Here is a 15,793-nt window from a genome sequence, read left to right as displayed (position 1 = left end):
TCATTCTTGTTACTTTACTACTGTATGCTGTATGTAAGTAGCAAGGCTTTATAATGAGTCATTTAATTCTGAACATAAAAAAAACAAAAAAAAGTGTTGTCCTGATACTGATTCCGATAACCAGCTTTGCAGTATCGGCCGATACCGAAGGTTTTTTTTTTTTTTTTTTTTCCCTTAACATGAAAAAGCTGTCCTGCCATTGGTTCAGAGCATTCAAGGGCCAATAGGATATCTTAGATCAGCATGTCGTGAACATGTCACATATCAGTGAATGTCGTGCACAAGACACAAGACGCTGCATCTAAAATTCTATATTAGCATTGGAATTAATGGTATCGGCATGTTACTTGTGAGTAGTCACCAATACCACTGTTTTAATGCAGTATCGGCACCCCTACCGATACCAGTATCAATATCGGAACAACACTTAAAAAAGAAAAATGGTAGCGACAAGTTCTCAATTTCGACAGATTGCAAACGAGTTTCCAAGGTAAATAGTCCATCCATCCATCTATTTTCTTGACCGCTTATTGCTCACAAGGGTCGCGGGGGGTGCTGGCGCCTATCTCAGCTGGCTCTGGGCAGCAGGCGGGGGACACCCTGAACTGGTTGCCAGCCAATCGCAGGGCACACAGAGACAAACAACCATCCACACGCGCAACCATACCTAGGGACAATTTGGAGCGCCCAATTAACCTGCCATGCATGTCTGTGGAATGTGGGAGGAGACCAGAGTACCCGGAGAAGACCCACGCCGGCACGGGGAGAACATGCAAACTCCACCCAGGAAGGCCAGAGCCTGGACTCGAACCAGAGTTCTCAGAACTGGGAGGCGGACGTGCTAACCACTCTTTCACCGTGCCGCCCAAGTAAATAGTTTCATTGCAAATAAACCAACAACGTCACTTAGAGTACATTTTATTAACATTCACAATCCATCAGCTGAAATGCTAATGCTAAATACTATTAAAATACCAATCACAAAACAGGATGACCGAGAAAAAAATAAAAACTGCTGGAACATGGAAGGGTTTACTTTGTGTCAATTGAAAACACAAACCAAAACTAAAATGACAATTAAAAAGGTAGAGTGAGAGGATTTCTACTTGTTGAGCTAGATACGTTAGTAGTGAGGTCCCTTTTTAAGCTCGTAAGTTTTGTGATTAAAAGATGCTGGAAGCTTTTTTTTTTTTTTCTTTTTTTTTTTTTTAATTAGGCTTGAACATGTGACTTATGTCATATGTTACCCTACATAAAGACACTGTATGTATACATAGATTTGTTTTTACACAGTAAAAGTTCAAGAAAAACTGGTGATTCAAGCTCTGCTGCCAGCATACATTACCCACAATGCAAGCCAAATGGATGCATTCTTTACACTCTTACAACTAACACACTTTGCATTCAAGCCAACGTTTTCCTTACTTGCCACTTCCCACAAAACCTCTGCAGGAGAAATAGAAGCTAATAAAGTGAAACAAAATCATGTCTTTAAGCCATAAGATTTGTGTACAGTGGCAGTGTAAACACACTGCTCAAGTGTCAATGTGTTTAAATGGTGTCCAAAAATCTCACAACCACAGCGCCACCGTCAAACTTCGCCAAAAGCCATCAGGAACATTGTAATATTAAGAACAACCTTCTCAAACCAGCTGCACCAACTTCCATATAAGGCTTTCTTCCAGCCTGTACCATATTGTCAGTTGGCCTACAAATCTACACGCACGTCACGCCAACCTCTGGAATGAAAGTAACAGTGAGCAGTTAAAGGTCCTATGTTAAGTGGAGAGGATGGGAGTGGGAAGTGGTTCTATGTGTGTGTGTTGGGAGGAGAGATTTAGTCCTCCCACTATCTTTCAGGCTCAGAGGAATCCAGACTGCAGACCGAGATCGGGGAGCTTTCACAGTGAACTTGAGATGGATTGATGAGACGTTTGTGGTCCAGCACTGAAATCAAGTCCATCCAGCCACTTGAGCCCTTCCCTGTAAAAAGGAGCAGACAGTCATGTGACCCAAAGTTCTACTTTGTATACCGTGTGTCGACATTTTGATTGTTGACCTGTTCAATTGATGAGGATGCCAGGAGGGCGTCCTTCCTCCTCTTGAATGTTCTTCAGGTTGTTCTCCTCCTCATCCACAGTGCTGCACAGCGAACGACAACATGTTTATTCCATAGTCGCTGTTCGGGTGAACTGAAATGTGAGCAGGGTTTCCGATGGCGCACTTACGTGAGGAAGTCCCTGACGTCTTCCACGGTGAGCTCCCCTGTGGACTCCAGAGTGATGTCAGCACAGCTGAGAGGAGAGTCCAGGGGCGTGTCCGAGATGGGAGAGGACAGCGAGCTGGGGGTCTCCTCCGCTTGTCCTGCCAGCGAACAAATCCAAGTTGAGAAAAATAAGTCATAGTTGTCTTTGGGAAAAAGGTAAAATTTGATTAAGATTATGTTGTGATGTTAACTCATTTGCTCCCAAAAACTTTTTTTTTTTTATGCTAGAGTATACAGAAGGCTTTGATGAAGCTTCTGACCTGAAGAGGTTGCTTAAAGCAACTGTTATTACAAAAAACAGCCAGCAGGTGGCAACAGACTATACAAGATCAGCGAAGGCCATGTTACAACAAGCTCTTTTCCCCACTGTTTTCAACAGATTTGTGAATATTGATGCAACTTAGCTACATTCTAACGCTAATTGCTGCAAAATGGAAATAGAAAGAAATATACTTTTTTCATGATGAAAGAATAGACTAATCTTTCTTTTGGTAGGTTCCATGTTTTTATAGCAATAGAACACAATATTCCATGGGCCTTGCAAAATCAGTCAAAATCCAGTAAAACAGCAAAGGGGGTTGCTTCAGTGAAAATGGCTGGGAGTGAATGAGTTAAAAGAAAAAAAATTGTAATATTACAATAAAGTCACTAAATAGGACTCAAATCGTTCATATTAGGAAAAAATCATTCAACAAGTCTGAAGTTGTAATACAACAAAAATTTCAAACCCATTTTTGTGTCAGTGCAGTCCTTCTTTGCAAATTTGTTGATATTAACGTAGCTGTATTAATGAAGTATTCCAACAATGGCAGTTCTGTTGCCAGCATGCATCCAACATTTTAACAATTGGGGCATGCTGAATGGTCACCATGGAGACCAGAGGGGTCCCCTAATTGGGCAGAGTTGAAGAGGTCCCCAGCAGTGAGGAGAGAAAGAAAATGGAGTGGAGACAAAAAAAAAAAAAAAAAAAAGAATAAAAACAGTAGAAAATTGTGTGCAATACCTTCAGCCTGTGCCGTCTGGTTCTTGTGTGTTCCATTGGCCTGCGGCAGCGCCGTCGTGCCATCGCTGAGGAGACACATCAACACACACACACATGCACACACGTGCTTTACGTTTGCAAGAGCGGGAGCAGTCCGAGTGTTTTCTTTTAATTCTTCAGTTTCGCTAGTGGCCCGAAGGTGGCGCTCAACTGAGGACAGCATTTCTAAAATGGCGTCCAATGTGAGCAATCCTGGGACCTAACACATTATTTGTATTTCACATTAGCATGAAGCTAACAGCCTTTTCTTGTGTGCTCGAGTAAGCTGTGTGTGCTACCTGGCCAGCGTGAGTCGCTCCAGTGCAACCGAGCAGAGTGGTTCAGTGAAGACCTTCGCGGACAAGGAGAACCTCTCATATTCCGAGGGCGAGATCAGGTAGAAGCCTGCACGCACGCACGCAAACAATCGTTAGACAGTCGTGCTCGGAATGTTGACGATGGAGTATCATTTTCTCCTCACCTTGACCGTTTCTGGTAAAGACGCATGATGCAATGCCACTGATGTCCTCCTTGCGGATGCAGTCATAGCGCACCTAAAAACGAAAGATGCTTTTTTTCTTTTTGCGTAAAACAAGGACAAATAAGCCTACCTGTGGTCTGAGGCCAGGTATGCTGAAGAGGTGCATGTCGCCCATGTTGGTGAGACACACCAGCGTGTGCTCGCTGTAGTCCTCCTGAGCCGTGGAGCTGAAGACCACCAGGGCAACCTTCCTCACCCGGCAGCCCTCGTGAGCCGTCAGCTTGAATTTGGTCTTGGCGCTCACCTTAGGCAGAGAGAACACCTGCAACAAGAGAGACAGTGACTTCCAATTTGATGTTACCCTTTTGTTTATATACCATACAGACACCAACTTGCACTGTATTCTACGCAAGAGGATTAGGGCCAGTGAAGTGTGTTTGCAGGATTCTCAGAATTCTGACTTTAATTCTGTGATTAAAGTCAGAATTCTGACTTTAAGTGAGAATTTTGACTTTATTCTCAGAATTCTCACTTTAAAGTCTGACTTTAATGCTATAATTAAAGTCAGAATTCGGATTTTATTTTCAGAATTCTCACTTTATTCTCAAAAGTCTGGCTTTAAAGTCTGACTTTAATTCTGTGATTAGTCAGAATTCGGAGAGTAAAGTCAGAATTCTGTCTTTCTGACTTTAAAGTGAGAATTCCAACTTTATTCTCAGAATTCTGACTTGAAAGTAGGGGTGGGCGATCTAGCAAAAATTGAATATCACAATTTTTAAATTGTAAAAATCACAATTTCGATTTTATCTCAATTTTTTTTTAATTAATATGAAATAAAAATTAGACTACTGAATAAAATACTAGGGTATTAAGGATACACTTGGTATGTGAAAATGAACACTAATAAATACCTTTTATAAAGACAAATATTTATTATAAAGCAGCAAAACAGTAAAAGTTAGTTCTGTTTTCAAATAGTGTATTCAAAATAGCGAATGTCTTAAAGTGCACAACTTGGTATAAATTCATGGTTTAAAAAAAAAAAAAACAACTTGGTCTAAATTCATGGTTTAAAAAAACAGCAACAACTTGGTATAAATTCATGGTTTAAAAAAAAAAACAACTTGGTACAAATTCATGGTTTAAAAAAAAACAAAAAAAACAACTTGGTATAAATTCATGGTTTAAAAAAAAAAAAAGAGAGAGAGAAGAGAGGAGCATGTAAAGGCAAAAAGTTAAAACAAACTGCAAAGTGATAAGCATGTTTTATAAATAATGGCCAATATTGTAACAAGTTATCAACCCTTGTGAGTGGATTGCGGGTTATGTAGTTTCCTATGGTCTGAACGGGCCTTGAATGCAGATTGTGAGCCTCACGTTTCATTTAACGATCTAATATCGTCATATTGCCCACCCCTACTTTAAAGTGACTTTAATTCTGAGATTCCAGTCAGAATTCTCACTTTAGAGTCAGAATTCGGAGAATAAAGTCAGAATCGTGCCAGTGCCAACCATTTTTTTTTTTGTTTTTTTGTTTCTCTTTATTGGCCCTAATCCTCTTCAGTAGTATTTAGATGTTACCTTGAGTTGTTCCTCTGAGGCGATGAGCACAGAATGAGGATTGGACATATCGGGAGCGATGGCGAGGTCTTGTGAGGCCTCGTAAGGCTCCGGTAGAGGTTTCGCGCGTCCATCCAGCACGCTGATGGACACCACGGGAGCTCTGTGCATCAGCTGGATCTCTTTGCCCAACACGGCCTCCACACAGGCGGCGCTCTCACCGGCGAGCCCCCGATCGGAAGCCCGGCCCGAGCCCACGCCGGGTACCTCCAGAGCGTAAGCGTACACGCTGCCCGAGTTGGTGCCGGCCCACAGCGTGGGTCCGTGGTGTGTGCCTGGTACACAGTTGGCGCCATTAAAAAGCTGCAACACTTGTTTCCATTTGCAGTCAACAGACCCAACGAGAAAACTCAACACACCGTCACGCAGAAAGGTGTCGGCAAAGCACAGACATCGAACAACGCCCGACAACGAGTCGTCCGCTGATCGAGGTTCGATCCGTCGCTGGATGGGGGCCATTTCTTCATGCTCAGCAAGGGCAGCGTTGGCCTCTTGGACCTTCACATGCACAAGCCATGGAATCTCATTGGAGGCCATCATGAGTCACATGGTAGCAAGACGGACGAGCACGCACCTTGCTGGTGGGTGCGCCAATGCTGCGTTTCTTCCCAGACACTCGGCTCTTGCGGATACGCCGGAAACTCTGCCGTAAGGACTTCTTCAAGGATTTGACTCGAGAGAGAGGACCTTCCATAGCCAGGGAGTCATTAGGGTGTAAGGTACATCTAAAGGAGATACAACAGGAGCAGGAGTTAGAATATAACAAAAACGTACTTTCTTTGTACATAATAGTCCAGGGGTCAGCAACCTTTATGGTCAAAAGAGCCATTTTAGGCCAAAGTAATAAAAAGTAATCTGCCTAGCGCTGCTGCACCATAACAGAAAAATATGCAGCATCCATCTAAGCATCTTTTATCTTATGCTTTTGATTTTTTGGTGACATGTCTCATACTTAGTTTATCATACACTTTTAGACTTTTCAGCCTTTATGTCAAATTTCTGACATTTTTGGTAATATTATGGACATCTTTTTTTCAGTTTTCTGCTTCTCTTCTTCCGTTTTTGGACATTTTATGGCTATTTTGGGTGGTGGGGTGATTGGAGGTTCAATTCTGCCTTTTCACTTTTTTGCTATCAATCTATCGATTTTTTTTTGCAAATTTGTAGAGATTGTATGGTAATTTGGGGGATTTCTTCATTTGCTTTGAGAGATTTTATAGCTATATTTTAAACAATTCTTTTTGCCTTGTTTTAAAATCATTTTCTGACTATTTTGGCAATTCTACAGACATTTTATAGTAATTTTCTGCCTTTTGTTTTTGTTTTTTTATGGCAATTTTTTTGAACGTTTTTTTTCCCACCTTTTTATTGAATTTTCTGACATTTTTGGAAATTTCATGGAATTTCATGTTAATTGACTGTTTTTCCTCTTCCTTTTCAAACATCTTATAGTCACTTTTTGGACATTTTTAGCTTTTTTTTGTTTTTTAAATTTTATGCACCTTTTGTCTCTTTTTTTCTGACAATTAAAAAAAAAATACTTTTTGAATATTTCATTATTATTGCATCTAAACCATTCATTTAAAAGCATATTTTATTTAAAAAATATATACAAATAAATGTGTTTAAGAAAAAAAAAAAAAACCAAGACCAGGAGTTCTTTTGCTTTTGAACATTTTATAGTTATATTTTAAACTTTTTTTTTTTTTTTTTTTTTATACTTTCTTTTAAATCATTTTCTGACCTATTTTTTGGCAATTCTACAGACATTTTATGGTAATTTTCTGCCTTATGTTTTTGGACATTTAATGGTTATTTTTTTTAATGTTTTCTTTTCCACCTTTTTATTGAATTCTCCGACTTTTGGAAATTTCATGGAATTTCATGTAAATTGACTTTTTTTGAACTTTTTGGACAATTTTTTTTTTTTTAAATCCACTTTTCATCTCTTTTTCTGACAATTAAAAATATGGACATTTTTGAATATTTAATAATAATTATTCTTATGATTTGTACACATAACCCATTAATTAATTTAAAGCATATTTTATCTAAAAAATATATAAAAAGAAATGTGTTTAAAAAAAAAATAATAATGTTTCCAGGAACTTCTGGTTGCGAACCCCTGCAATAGTCCAATACCGTACTACCTGGCCAAGACGGCATTTCTCCTGTGGTAGTCAAAGAGGCCAAAGCCATGACTGGTTCCGAAAGCGATGAGGTTCCACTCGGCGTGCAGTGCCACAGCCGTGACCGAAGCTGGAGGCATGCACTGCACCAGCACCTGAGGCTGGAAGCCCGGAGGGAAGGGGGCGGGTTTGAGGCGCGGCTCCAGTCGGTCGTGACCTTTCCACGTGAAGCCCTCCCTGTCGTGCAGCAGATCCACCACAGAGACGTCCACCGTGTGGTCCGAGCACTCGTCGCTCAGACCCAGCACGATCACCTGAGGGAGGCGGAAAGCACGCAGGCTCACTTAGTAACACAACGAGGGTCTGCTGGATATCAAGCAAGTGGAAATGTTACACAATAAATGTTGAAATATTGAACAGGTCAAAACTGCTCACTGCTGACAAAACACAGAGCCGTGAAGATGTTTGGACTCAACCCAAGGATAACAAATTTCTCTCAAGGAGTATCACTTATGTTTCACACAAAACGACTGTTACACTCATGAGCAAAAAAAATAAAAAAATTAAAAAAAAGAGGCATAATCTGCAGCTCATTTGACTTTACAATTAGAAACGCACAATGTCTCCCAATGATCTTTCTCTATTTTATTATATTTCGTCAAAACTGTTCAATGGTTTAGCTGAAGATTTAAAGAAAGAAAGAAAGAAAGAAAGAAAGAAAGAAAGAAAAAGAAAAAAGGAAAGAAAGAAAGAAAGAAAAAAGGAAGAAGAAAAAAAGAAAAAAGGAAGAAGAAAGAAAGAAAGAAAGAAAGAAAGAAAAAAAGAAAGAAAGAAAGAAGGAAAGAAAGAAAGAAAAAAGGAAGAAGAAAAAAAGAAAAAAGGAAGAAGAAAAAAAGAAAAAAGGAAGAAGAAAGAAAGAAAGAAAGAAAGAAAGAAAGAAAGAAAGAAAGAAAGAAAGAAAGAAAAGACAGAAAAAAAAGACCAATCACGGCTCAGCTTCAGGCAGGCGAGTCATGATTGGTCGTTGCCCGAGCAACTGTGATGGCAATTTCAGTTAACATAGAAGTCGCAAAATAGAGATGGATAAGAATCGCTGGTTTATTCTAAGGTAGGGTTTAAAAAAATAAAATAAAAATAATAATCAAAATCAAATCGATTTTCCTTTGCACCTGATATCAATTAATAAAACTATGAATCAATTATTTTAATCTCTTTTCTCCGTAAATTCATAAGAACATTTTTGTATATTGTTTTCTTGAAATGTACTGTTCACATGAATTTAAAAGTACTTTCTTACATTTATGAAAGACCTGACTTTCACACTTTCAGACAATTCATAATCTTTAATTTACATTCACAATTAAATTAGAATTATGAAAATATTTTCATCTCATATTTTCATCGCTGATGTCAATGTTTATGTAGCATGTTACCTTCATTAGACTAAATCAGATAAGCAGTTATTTCCTCCACAAGATTTAATGTTGGTGGAGTTTTTATCATGTCCTTGATATTTAAGAAGAATGGATGATCCATAATTAATCAATATATAATATAATATATTGGAATTGAATCAAACTGAACTCTTGTGAATCGAAATCGAATCAGGAAATTAGAATCAATACCCAGCTCGAGTTTATTCCACAAACACAATATTAATCAGGATAGGGTGTTTAGACTAGTGGGGCTAACATAGAACATATCTTTGTAAAGAAACATTTCAGGTTGACATCCCCTTTAAATGTTGCAAGACTAGCATTGTGTTCTAACTTACCTGGCCAGCGGTGCCTGCCACCAACAACTTGTTGCTGTACTTGCATAGGCTGATCTTCTGAATGCCCAGGCGGGGGTCGTCACTATATGGGTCAAAACAGCCCACCTAGACACATAAAATTGAGACATTCACTTGTGTGCCTCAAATACAAAAGGGCACAGATGGGAGCCATGTGGAACTCACCTACAGTTACATAATCTATAATAAACAGGAGTTTGAGGAAATGGGTACAAAGAGGACCCCCAACTAAACTGAACTACATTTGGACTCTTGTCCACCTCCTCAATCTACAGCAACTTCCATTTTTGGCCAAACACACCAACAATGTTCTCCTTCCCCTCATACACACCATTAATTCCAATAGAATCGCCTGGAACTTGGTCACAAAAAAAGTGGGGTGATGGGTCTGGTTTTCATTACTGAGGGGGGGGGGGGAAGGAAAAGACACTCATCCCATTAGAGGGCCCCATTCCTGAACATACGGCGCAGTTACCACAGGATACAGCAGATAAGCGTGTGTTTGCATGCATGTTGGCGAGTGTGTGGGAAGTAAAAGGAATATGAAAACACAGGTGTTGAATATGAAGACACAAAGACCATGGAATACATTTCAGACAGGCTGTAATGTTGGGCAGAAGGGTCTTGACAGTCTTACTGAAATCTACACAAACACTGACAATGATGTGCATCCACTCAATTTCAATATTAAGCAAGTGCTTCCATCTTCATTTCCTGTCAACACCAAGTCAGCAGATATCACTCCTGTTGTTGGAAAAAAAAAACACAGAACATTCTAGAGCACATATTCCCCTTAGAATCACGTTCTAATAGCAGGAAAAACATGTGGCGTGTTTTCTGAAAACCAAACACATGAAACCAATCTGATGAGAAATGAGGCCACCGAGTTGCAGGCGAGCCGGACTCTTTTGATTCTCACATTGCTCCCGAGAGACATTGGCTCATTCTTCCACTTTCATCTACTGCGTTCTCACCTTCCGGAAGGGAGGCCATTCCTCCTCCTGCTGCATGTCGGGGTCATCGCAAGGGTCCTGAGGCTCATCGCAGGGGTCGCAGTCCGTGTGGAAGACGTTGGCCGTGCTCAGTTTGTACAGCGGCGTGAGAGCGATCCCGGATGCGTCCCAGAAACGCACGGTGCCATCCTCGTGTCTGCAAACGCACGTTGGGACAAAACAACAATGATTTGCGAGGATGGTGCTCAAGTTGGAAAGTGATTAGAGTGGCCAATATTTTCTGAATCCTTTCAAATGTTCCCCTATTTGTGGGCATCTCCCCAAATTCTAATGTGCCCAGATGTTTCACTTCCAATACTGCCTCTGCTAAACATGTGCCTCTGTTTATAAGTGTGCTTGTTAATCGTTGCCATGGAAATGCAGGAAGATTTCAGCTTGCAAATGCTGCCGAATGAAATTCCTTGTGGCTCAATGTGAGAAATCTATACACCAATTTGTCATGACAGAGTTGATGAGTTGAAAATCACCATGCATGTCTGTGCATGTGTATGCGTGTGTGTGTGTGCAAGTACCCTGTCAAAAGCAGCTCTTGTTGTTTGGGAGGAGGAGACAGGTTTTTCCCTCCACATATGGGCCAGCTCTTCACAAACAAAAACGATAGATTAGAATACCCAGCTAGAAAAAGCAGCGCACAAATATAATGTATACATTATTCAAACTGACACTCTATTGTGACTACAGATCAAAGTGCAGAAGCTCTGATTCACAGACACGAATATATGAGCAAGCGCATCCTCGGAGCAGACAAAGCTTTAGTCCGCTTTGTCCTCTTAGTGCGTGTATCCGATTTGGCTTTGCGCAGAAAGTAGACTTTGATTTATGAGCATGCAAGTGCGAGTGTGTTTGTGCAAATGTGCCACTGATGAAACAGCTGATCAAAGCTGCAAAGTCTCTGCAAAGCTTTTAACTGCCAATGCCCTCTTGTTCACTAATAGCTGGCTCAACAACACTGCAAGATGGAGTCATCCCAAAATTCATTCACTAAGGTAACACATTTTTTGTTTTGGCTCAAAAACACATCACAGCCAGGTTTTAAAACGCTGCTTAATAAAAGAAATGTATTCACATGAAGGTGTGTAATGTGCCAAGTATAAGCAGATTACTTTTACAATACAACTAAATGCATGAGTGGCTTGGTAGTAAAAGTTCATAGGTTAAGATACTTGCTGCATCTTTACTGCGACAGAAAATCCCTAAATCCTCAATAAACCAATTTACAGACTTAGCCTTGCCTACTATCCAAACAAATGAAATGGTGCACCACTATACCAACAATCCATCATCTTGACCGCTTACGCCACACAAGGGTCGCGGGGGTGCTGGAGCCTATCCCAGCTAGCTTCCGGCAGTAGGCGGGGTAACCCCTGAACTGGTCGCCAGCCAGTATACCAATAATATACAGCCAAAACAATACAAGAGTAGTTGAAGTATAATTAACCACTTCAGACACATGTGGTTGCAGTGGACATGACATTTTCATGTCTAAACCAATAAAACAGAATTTGGATGATGCCAACACTTCTGGTTCATGATTGGATCTTAACTAACCAATCACAATCGCAAGTTATGATTTGCATGATGTTCAAATTAATTCGATACATCGTCATTTTAAAAAAATCGAATCGTTGAAAATTTGCTAAATCGTGAAATCGAATTTTGTCTTCTGGATGATTAAAAGCTGTTGTTCTTATGTTTTGTTACATCCAAATGCTTTTATGTGATGTAATTTTGCCTTAAAACTGATCTAGAATCAGTATACGTTACTGGTGTCTGAACATTTTGCACAGGAGTTATTTTTGAATAAATGAAACCTTTAAGTAAACATTTGTTGGATTTATTAGGTTAAAATCGATTAAAATCGTAATCGTCCTGAATGACTGCAAAAAAATCGAGATTTTATTTTTTGGCCATATCGCCCAGCCGTACATTACAGCCATACAATATTAGCCCGGAGTCCACTGTAACAAACTAAAAACATGAGATAAGTCCCCAAAATAATTTGCATTTTGTTCTTGGGGGGGGGGGGCTAATTTTTGGAATTTCCCATTCACTGTAGACCGAACTAGAAACTATGGAACCTTGAACATGGGCAAACTGAGATCGGTGCGTTGCATAATTATTGTGTACCCTTTGACGACAGGTCAAAATGACACCTATGCATCTCAGTGAAGTAAATCGTGACCTCTCACCCTGGGTGCGTGTTGGTGGCCCTGCTGCGCTTTGCCAGCATTGACTAGCCTTTCCCACAGTTTGGGAGGAACGCTGGTTATGTGGCATGAGCATGTGATGGCTGACGAGTGGAGAGGAGCCAAGTAGGGAGTGGGCATAGAAGGCCAACCGGGAGTCTGGAGGTCAATCACAACCAGCTCCTCTTCTAGCAAGACCACCAGTGCAGATGGGTCATCAAACTCTAGAAAGAGAAGAAGCCCTTCAATCTATGATGTCAGTTGCTGTAGTATAGCTCAACAACAAGCATTCGGAAGTTTCAGTCAACACAGGTGAATACAACACTTGGCCATGTTAATGTTTGGTAGTCCCCTGACCTTTGCCTTGCTCAACATTGTGGACCGTAAAGAAGTCAATGACCCGGGAGGTGAAGTCCAGGGTGACGTGGTCTTTGTCCTGCTGAATGGTCAGACAGTGCCGGTCGCCATAGCTGGCTCGAGGCATCCCACCACTGTACAACAAGACTGGTGACCTACAGAGTTGTGGGATTAGTCAGTTGTCAACCTTATCTTGGAAACTTCAAAGAATGGAGTTCATGATAATTGTTCTCTATTGTAACAGTACGCCCATCCTAATATGCGCAAAACTCACCCAGTCTTTGTTGTCCTCCATAGGATTTTGTTAATAGCTTTGCAGGGAAAAGGACCTGAAAAGATACATCATAAACATAAAATATCCCTGCTAATATATTGAGAAAACATTGAAACATAGCATACTACGTTCAAATAAGTGGTTTATATTTTGCTCATGTACTATTTTTATTGCTCTTACACCTAATTTACTTTGTTGTAAGAAAAAAATTAACAAGGAAGAATCTCATCAAACTCGAGAGACAGATGAGGCATGAATACGTGTGTGAAACAAGCCCTGCCAGAAGCATGTGTCACTATGCTGTATTCATTCGAATACATTCAAATGGAAGCACATTGCCCATTAAGCTGACCACGCACTTTTCACATGCTTCAAATGTAAATTTCCAGCTGGTCAACACAGACACATGTGAGCATTTCTCACCATATGGGATGGTGGAGGACACCGGCTGCTGATTGTTGCCATCACCGTTGGCAACAGTCCACACGGAGTAGCCGCCATCACTATGAGAGCTGACAAATAAGTTTCCCGAGCATTCCCACACCAGGCTCTCCAGTTGCTGTAGAGGATTTACATGAAATGTATGGCATGGTTTCATATTGCAACACATTTCTTGTCCTTAAGAATTCTTTTTTCCCCAAAGAACAGACAAATGTTTGCTCTCAGTTCAGTAACTTGCAAAATGTGATATGGCGGGAATGCCGCTGTAAATGGAGAAAAAAAAAAGAAGAAAGAAACGGAGCACTTGCTGAGTTTGCTTTAGTACCTGCTTGCCGAGGAAGAGCTGCTCTATTTGGCGGCTGCTCACATCCCACAGGACCACCAGGCCTCGGCTGTAGCCAATTAGAAACTTCCCTGCTTGCCGAGGATGCTCCTGAAGAGATTCCACAGGCCCTAATGATTTCCCACATCTGTAGTCTTCTGGCAGGCTGGAAGCAATAACAGCAACATACTGTTATCTGTAACCTTCAGTTGTAAAAATGAAATATTTACAAGTCAAAATAAATGGACTGACAATGAGTGTAATCTCAAGATCAAAGGACTCCTACCAGTGAACAGAGACACATGATATTACATTATTTAAAATATCAACCCATTTTCTGGACTGCGTATCCTCACAATCCACACATGAAACACTTTACCCACAATTATAAATGTTCTACTATGTCTGCCTATTTGAATTCATGCTAACTTGCACCTAGATAAAAATTCTGCACTTTTTCTACCAAAAACAAACAAATAAAAGCAGATGATGGAGCTATTGCGTGAATGCTATTTGAGGTTGCTCCTCCAGCAAGACCAGTGAGGTCGATAATAAGCAGGATCTGAGCCGCCGGACCTCGCCAACAAGACATTCCTCTGAGGCAACGGAGGAATGTTCAACAAGACACACCCTCGAGATGTTGGAGGATTCCCTCAGCATAGGACGGGGAAGAGAGTGGGAGGAAACAGTGGTTGGAGAGTGGAGGAGGACTTAAATCAAAACAATTTGGGAAGAGACATGAAAACATTGTAGTTCTGAGCTCTTTGCTGGACACAATCATGGCAAAAAGAAACAAAAGTCTGCATGCCTCTCTCTTTATCTATCTCCGTCTCCATACACCCCCCCCCCCCCCCCCCCCACACACACACACACACACACACGAACAGACATCCAACCGCTTTGGTAGGGTTCAAGGAAGATCCTTTCCGGAAGCTATAGAGGCAGAAACTTCCCTAACACACAATTCCATTGTCTTTATAAGTATTTTTAGGGAATCCAGCATCCTGCTAGAGGGACTCTGGGATGAGCCTGTGTGTGTGTGTGTGCGCGTCTACGTGTTGTATATTCAGCTGAAACACTTCCCCAACCGGAACATTACGTGCTGGCAGCTGGTACAAAGCCTTACTGTGTGCAACCTCCCATCCTTTACACTCTCTCTCTCACACACACACACACACACACACACACACACACACACACACACACACACACACACATCCTTATCAGGGTCCTCATTAGGCCGCTGTCCTGCCCACTTCCTTCTACAAGGCCGCTTAATGAGGGTTAGCTGGACCAGTCAGACAGTCACACAGTACAGAAACACTTCGACATCACCAGTGCAGCAACAAAAGCCGACCCAATAAAAATAAACATGGCTGCCTTCACATGCAAGAAAAAAAAAAAAAAACATCAATACTTTAGTTGCATTAACTGCAACAACCAAACAGTTTGCACAAAGGAGTAAAAAAAAACAAAAAAAAACACATGAAAATGGCTAGTATAACACCAAACTGGTGCATGCTTGTACTATTTTTCTTACTGCTGAGACTGCTAGCGTGATATGAATTGTAGCTTAACAAGCAAGTGAGAAAATGCTTTGGGAGAAAATGTTTTGGGTGTGAATTTGGGAGCAGTAGGGGCAGATCTAGTGGTATCCAAGACCACTAGATACTCTAAGTTCCTGATAAATTGGATTTGTTTGTGTGCATGTCTTGTCACAATTTGTAAAAGACTTTGTAAATTATTGTAAAAGTTAAGCAAGTTGGATCAACTCACTGTGTGCTAATTAGCATTATTGCACTTGGACACACTAATAAATCAAATATTCATTATTATTACAGTTGGTTTTTTGTTTGTTTGTTTGTAGCTCCACTAGTCTAAACATGGTTAT

At 40.7% G+C, this 15,793-nt stretch overlaps 1 protein-coding gene across 1 annotated transcript in view; it reads right to left on the bottom strand.

The window, feature by feature from the left end:
- Nucleotides 1-902: 902 nt before the first annotated feature.
- Nucleotides 903-15,793, bottom strand: part of llgl1 (LLGL scribble cell polarity complex component 1) — a 33,220-nt gene continuing 18,329 nt past the window's right edge. The window contains exons 6-24 of the mRNA XM_077539945.1: nucleotides 13,906-14,068; nucleotides 13,563-13,698; nucleotides 13,140-13,194; nucleotides 12,866-13,020; nucleotides 12,512-12,732; nucleotides 10,835-10,902; nucleotides 10,284-10,458; nucleotides 9,292-9,396; nucleotides 7,539-7,831; nucleotides 5,963-6,113; nucleotides 5,748-5,886; nucleotides 5,350-5,663; nucleotides 3,899-4,090; nucleotides 3,769-3,841; nucleotides 3,587-3,692; nucleotides 3,270-3,334; nucleotides 2,229-2,364; nucleotides 2,060-2,142; nucleotides 903-1,983 (exon numbers count right to left, since the gene is read on the bottom strand). Of these exons, the coding sequence (XP_077396071.1) occupies nucleotides 2,064-2,142; nucleotides 2,229-2,364; nucleotides 3,270-3,334; nucleotides 3,587-3,692; nucleotides 3,769-3,841; nucleotides 3,899-4,090; nucleotides 5,350-5,663; nucleotides 5,748-5,886; nucleotides 5,963-6,113; nucleotides 7,539-7,831; nucleotides 9,292-9,396; nucleotides 10,284-10,458; nucleotides 10,835-10,902; nucleotides 12,512-12,732; nucleotides 12,866-13,020; nucleotides 13,140-13,194; nucleotides 13,563-13,698; nucleotides 13,906-14,068 (2,626 nt within the window). The 3' untranslated portion in view covers nucleotides 903-1,983; nucleotides 2,060-2,063. The remainder of the gene's footprint in view (nucleotides 1,984-2,059; nucleotides 2,143-2,228; nucleotides 2,365-3,269; nucleotides 3,335-3,586; nucleotides 3,693-3,768; nucleotides 3,842-3,898; nucleotides 4,091-5,349; nucleotides 5,664-5,747; nucleotides 5,887-5,962; nucleotides 6,114-7,538; nucleotides 7,832-9,291; nucleotides 9,397-10,283; nucleotides 10,459-10,834; nucleotides 10,903-12,511; nucleotides 12,733-12,865; nucleotides 13,021-13,139; nucleotides 13,195-13,562; nucleotides 13,699-13,905; nucleotides 14,069-15,793) is intronic.

The sequence above is a fragment of the Festucalex cinctus genome, chromosome 1 (assembly GCF_051991245.1).
Source record: "Festucalex cinctus isolate MCC-2025b chromosome 1, RoL_Fcin_1.0, whole genome shotgun sequence".
NCBI classification, from domain to species: Eukaryota; Metazoa; Chordata; class Actinopteri; order Syngnathiformes; family Syngnathidae; genus Festucalex; species Festucalex cinctus.
The sequence above is the reverse complement of the archived record's forward strand: the minus strand, read 5'-3'. Positions and strand labels throughout refer to the sequence as shown.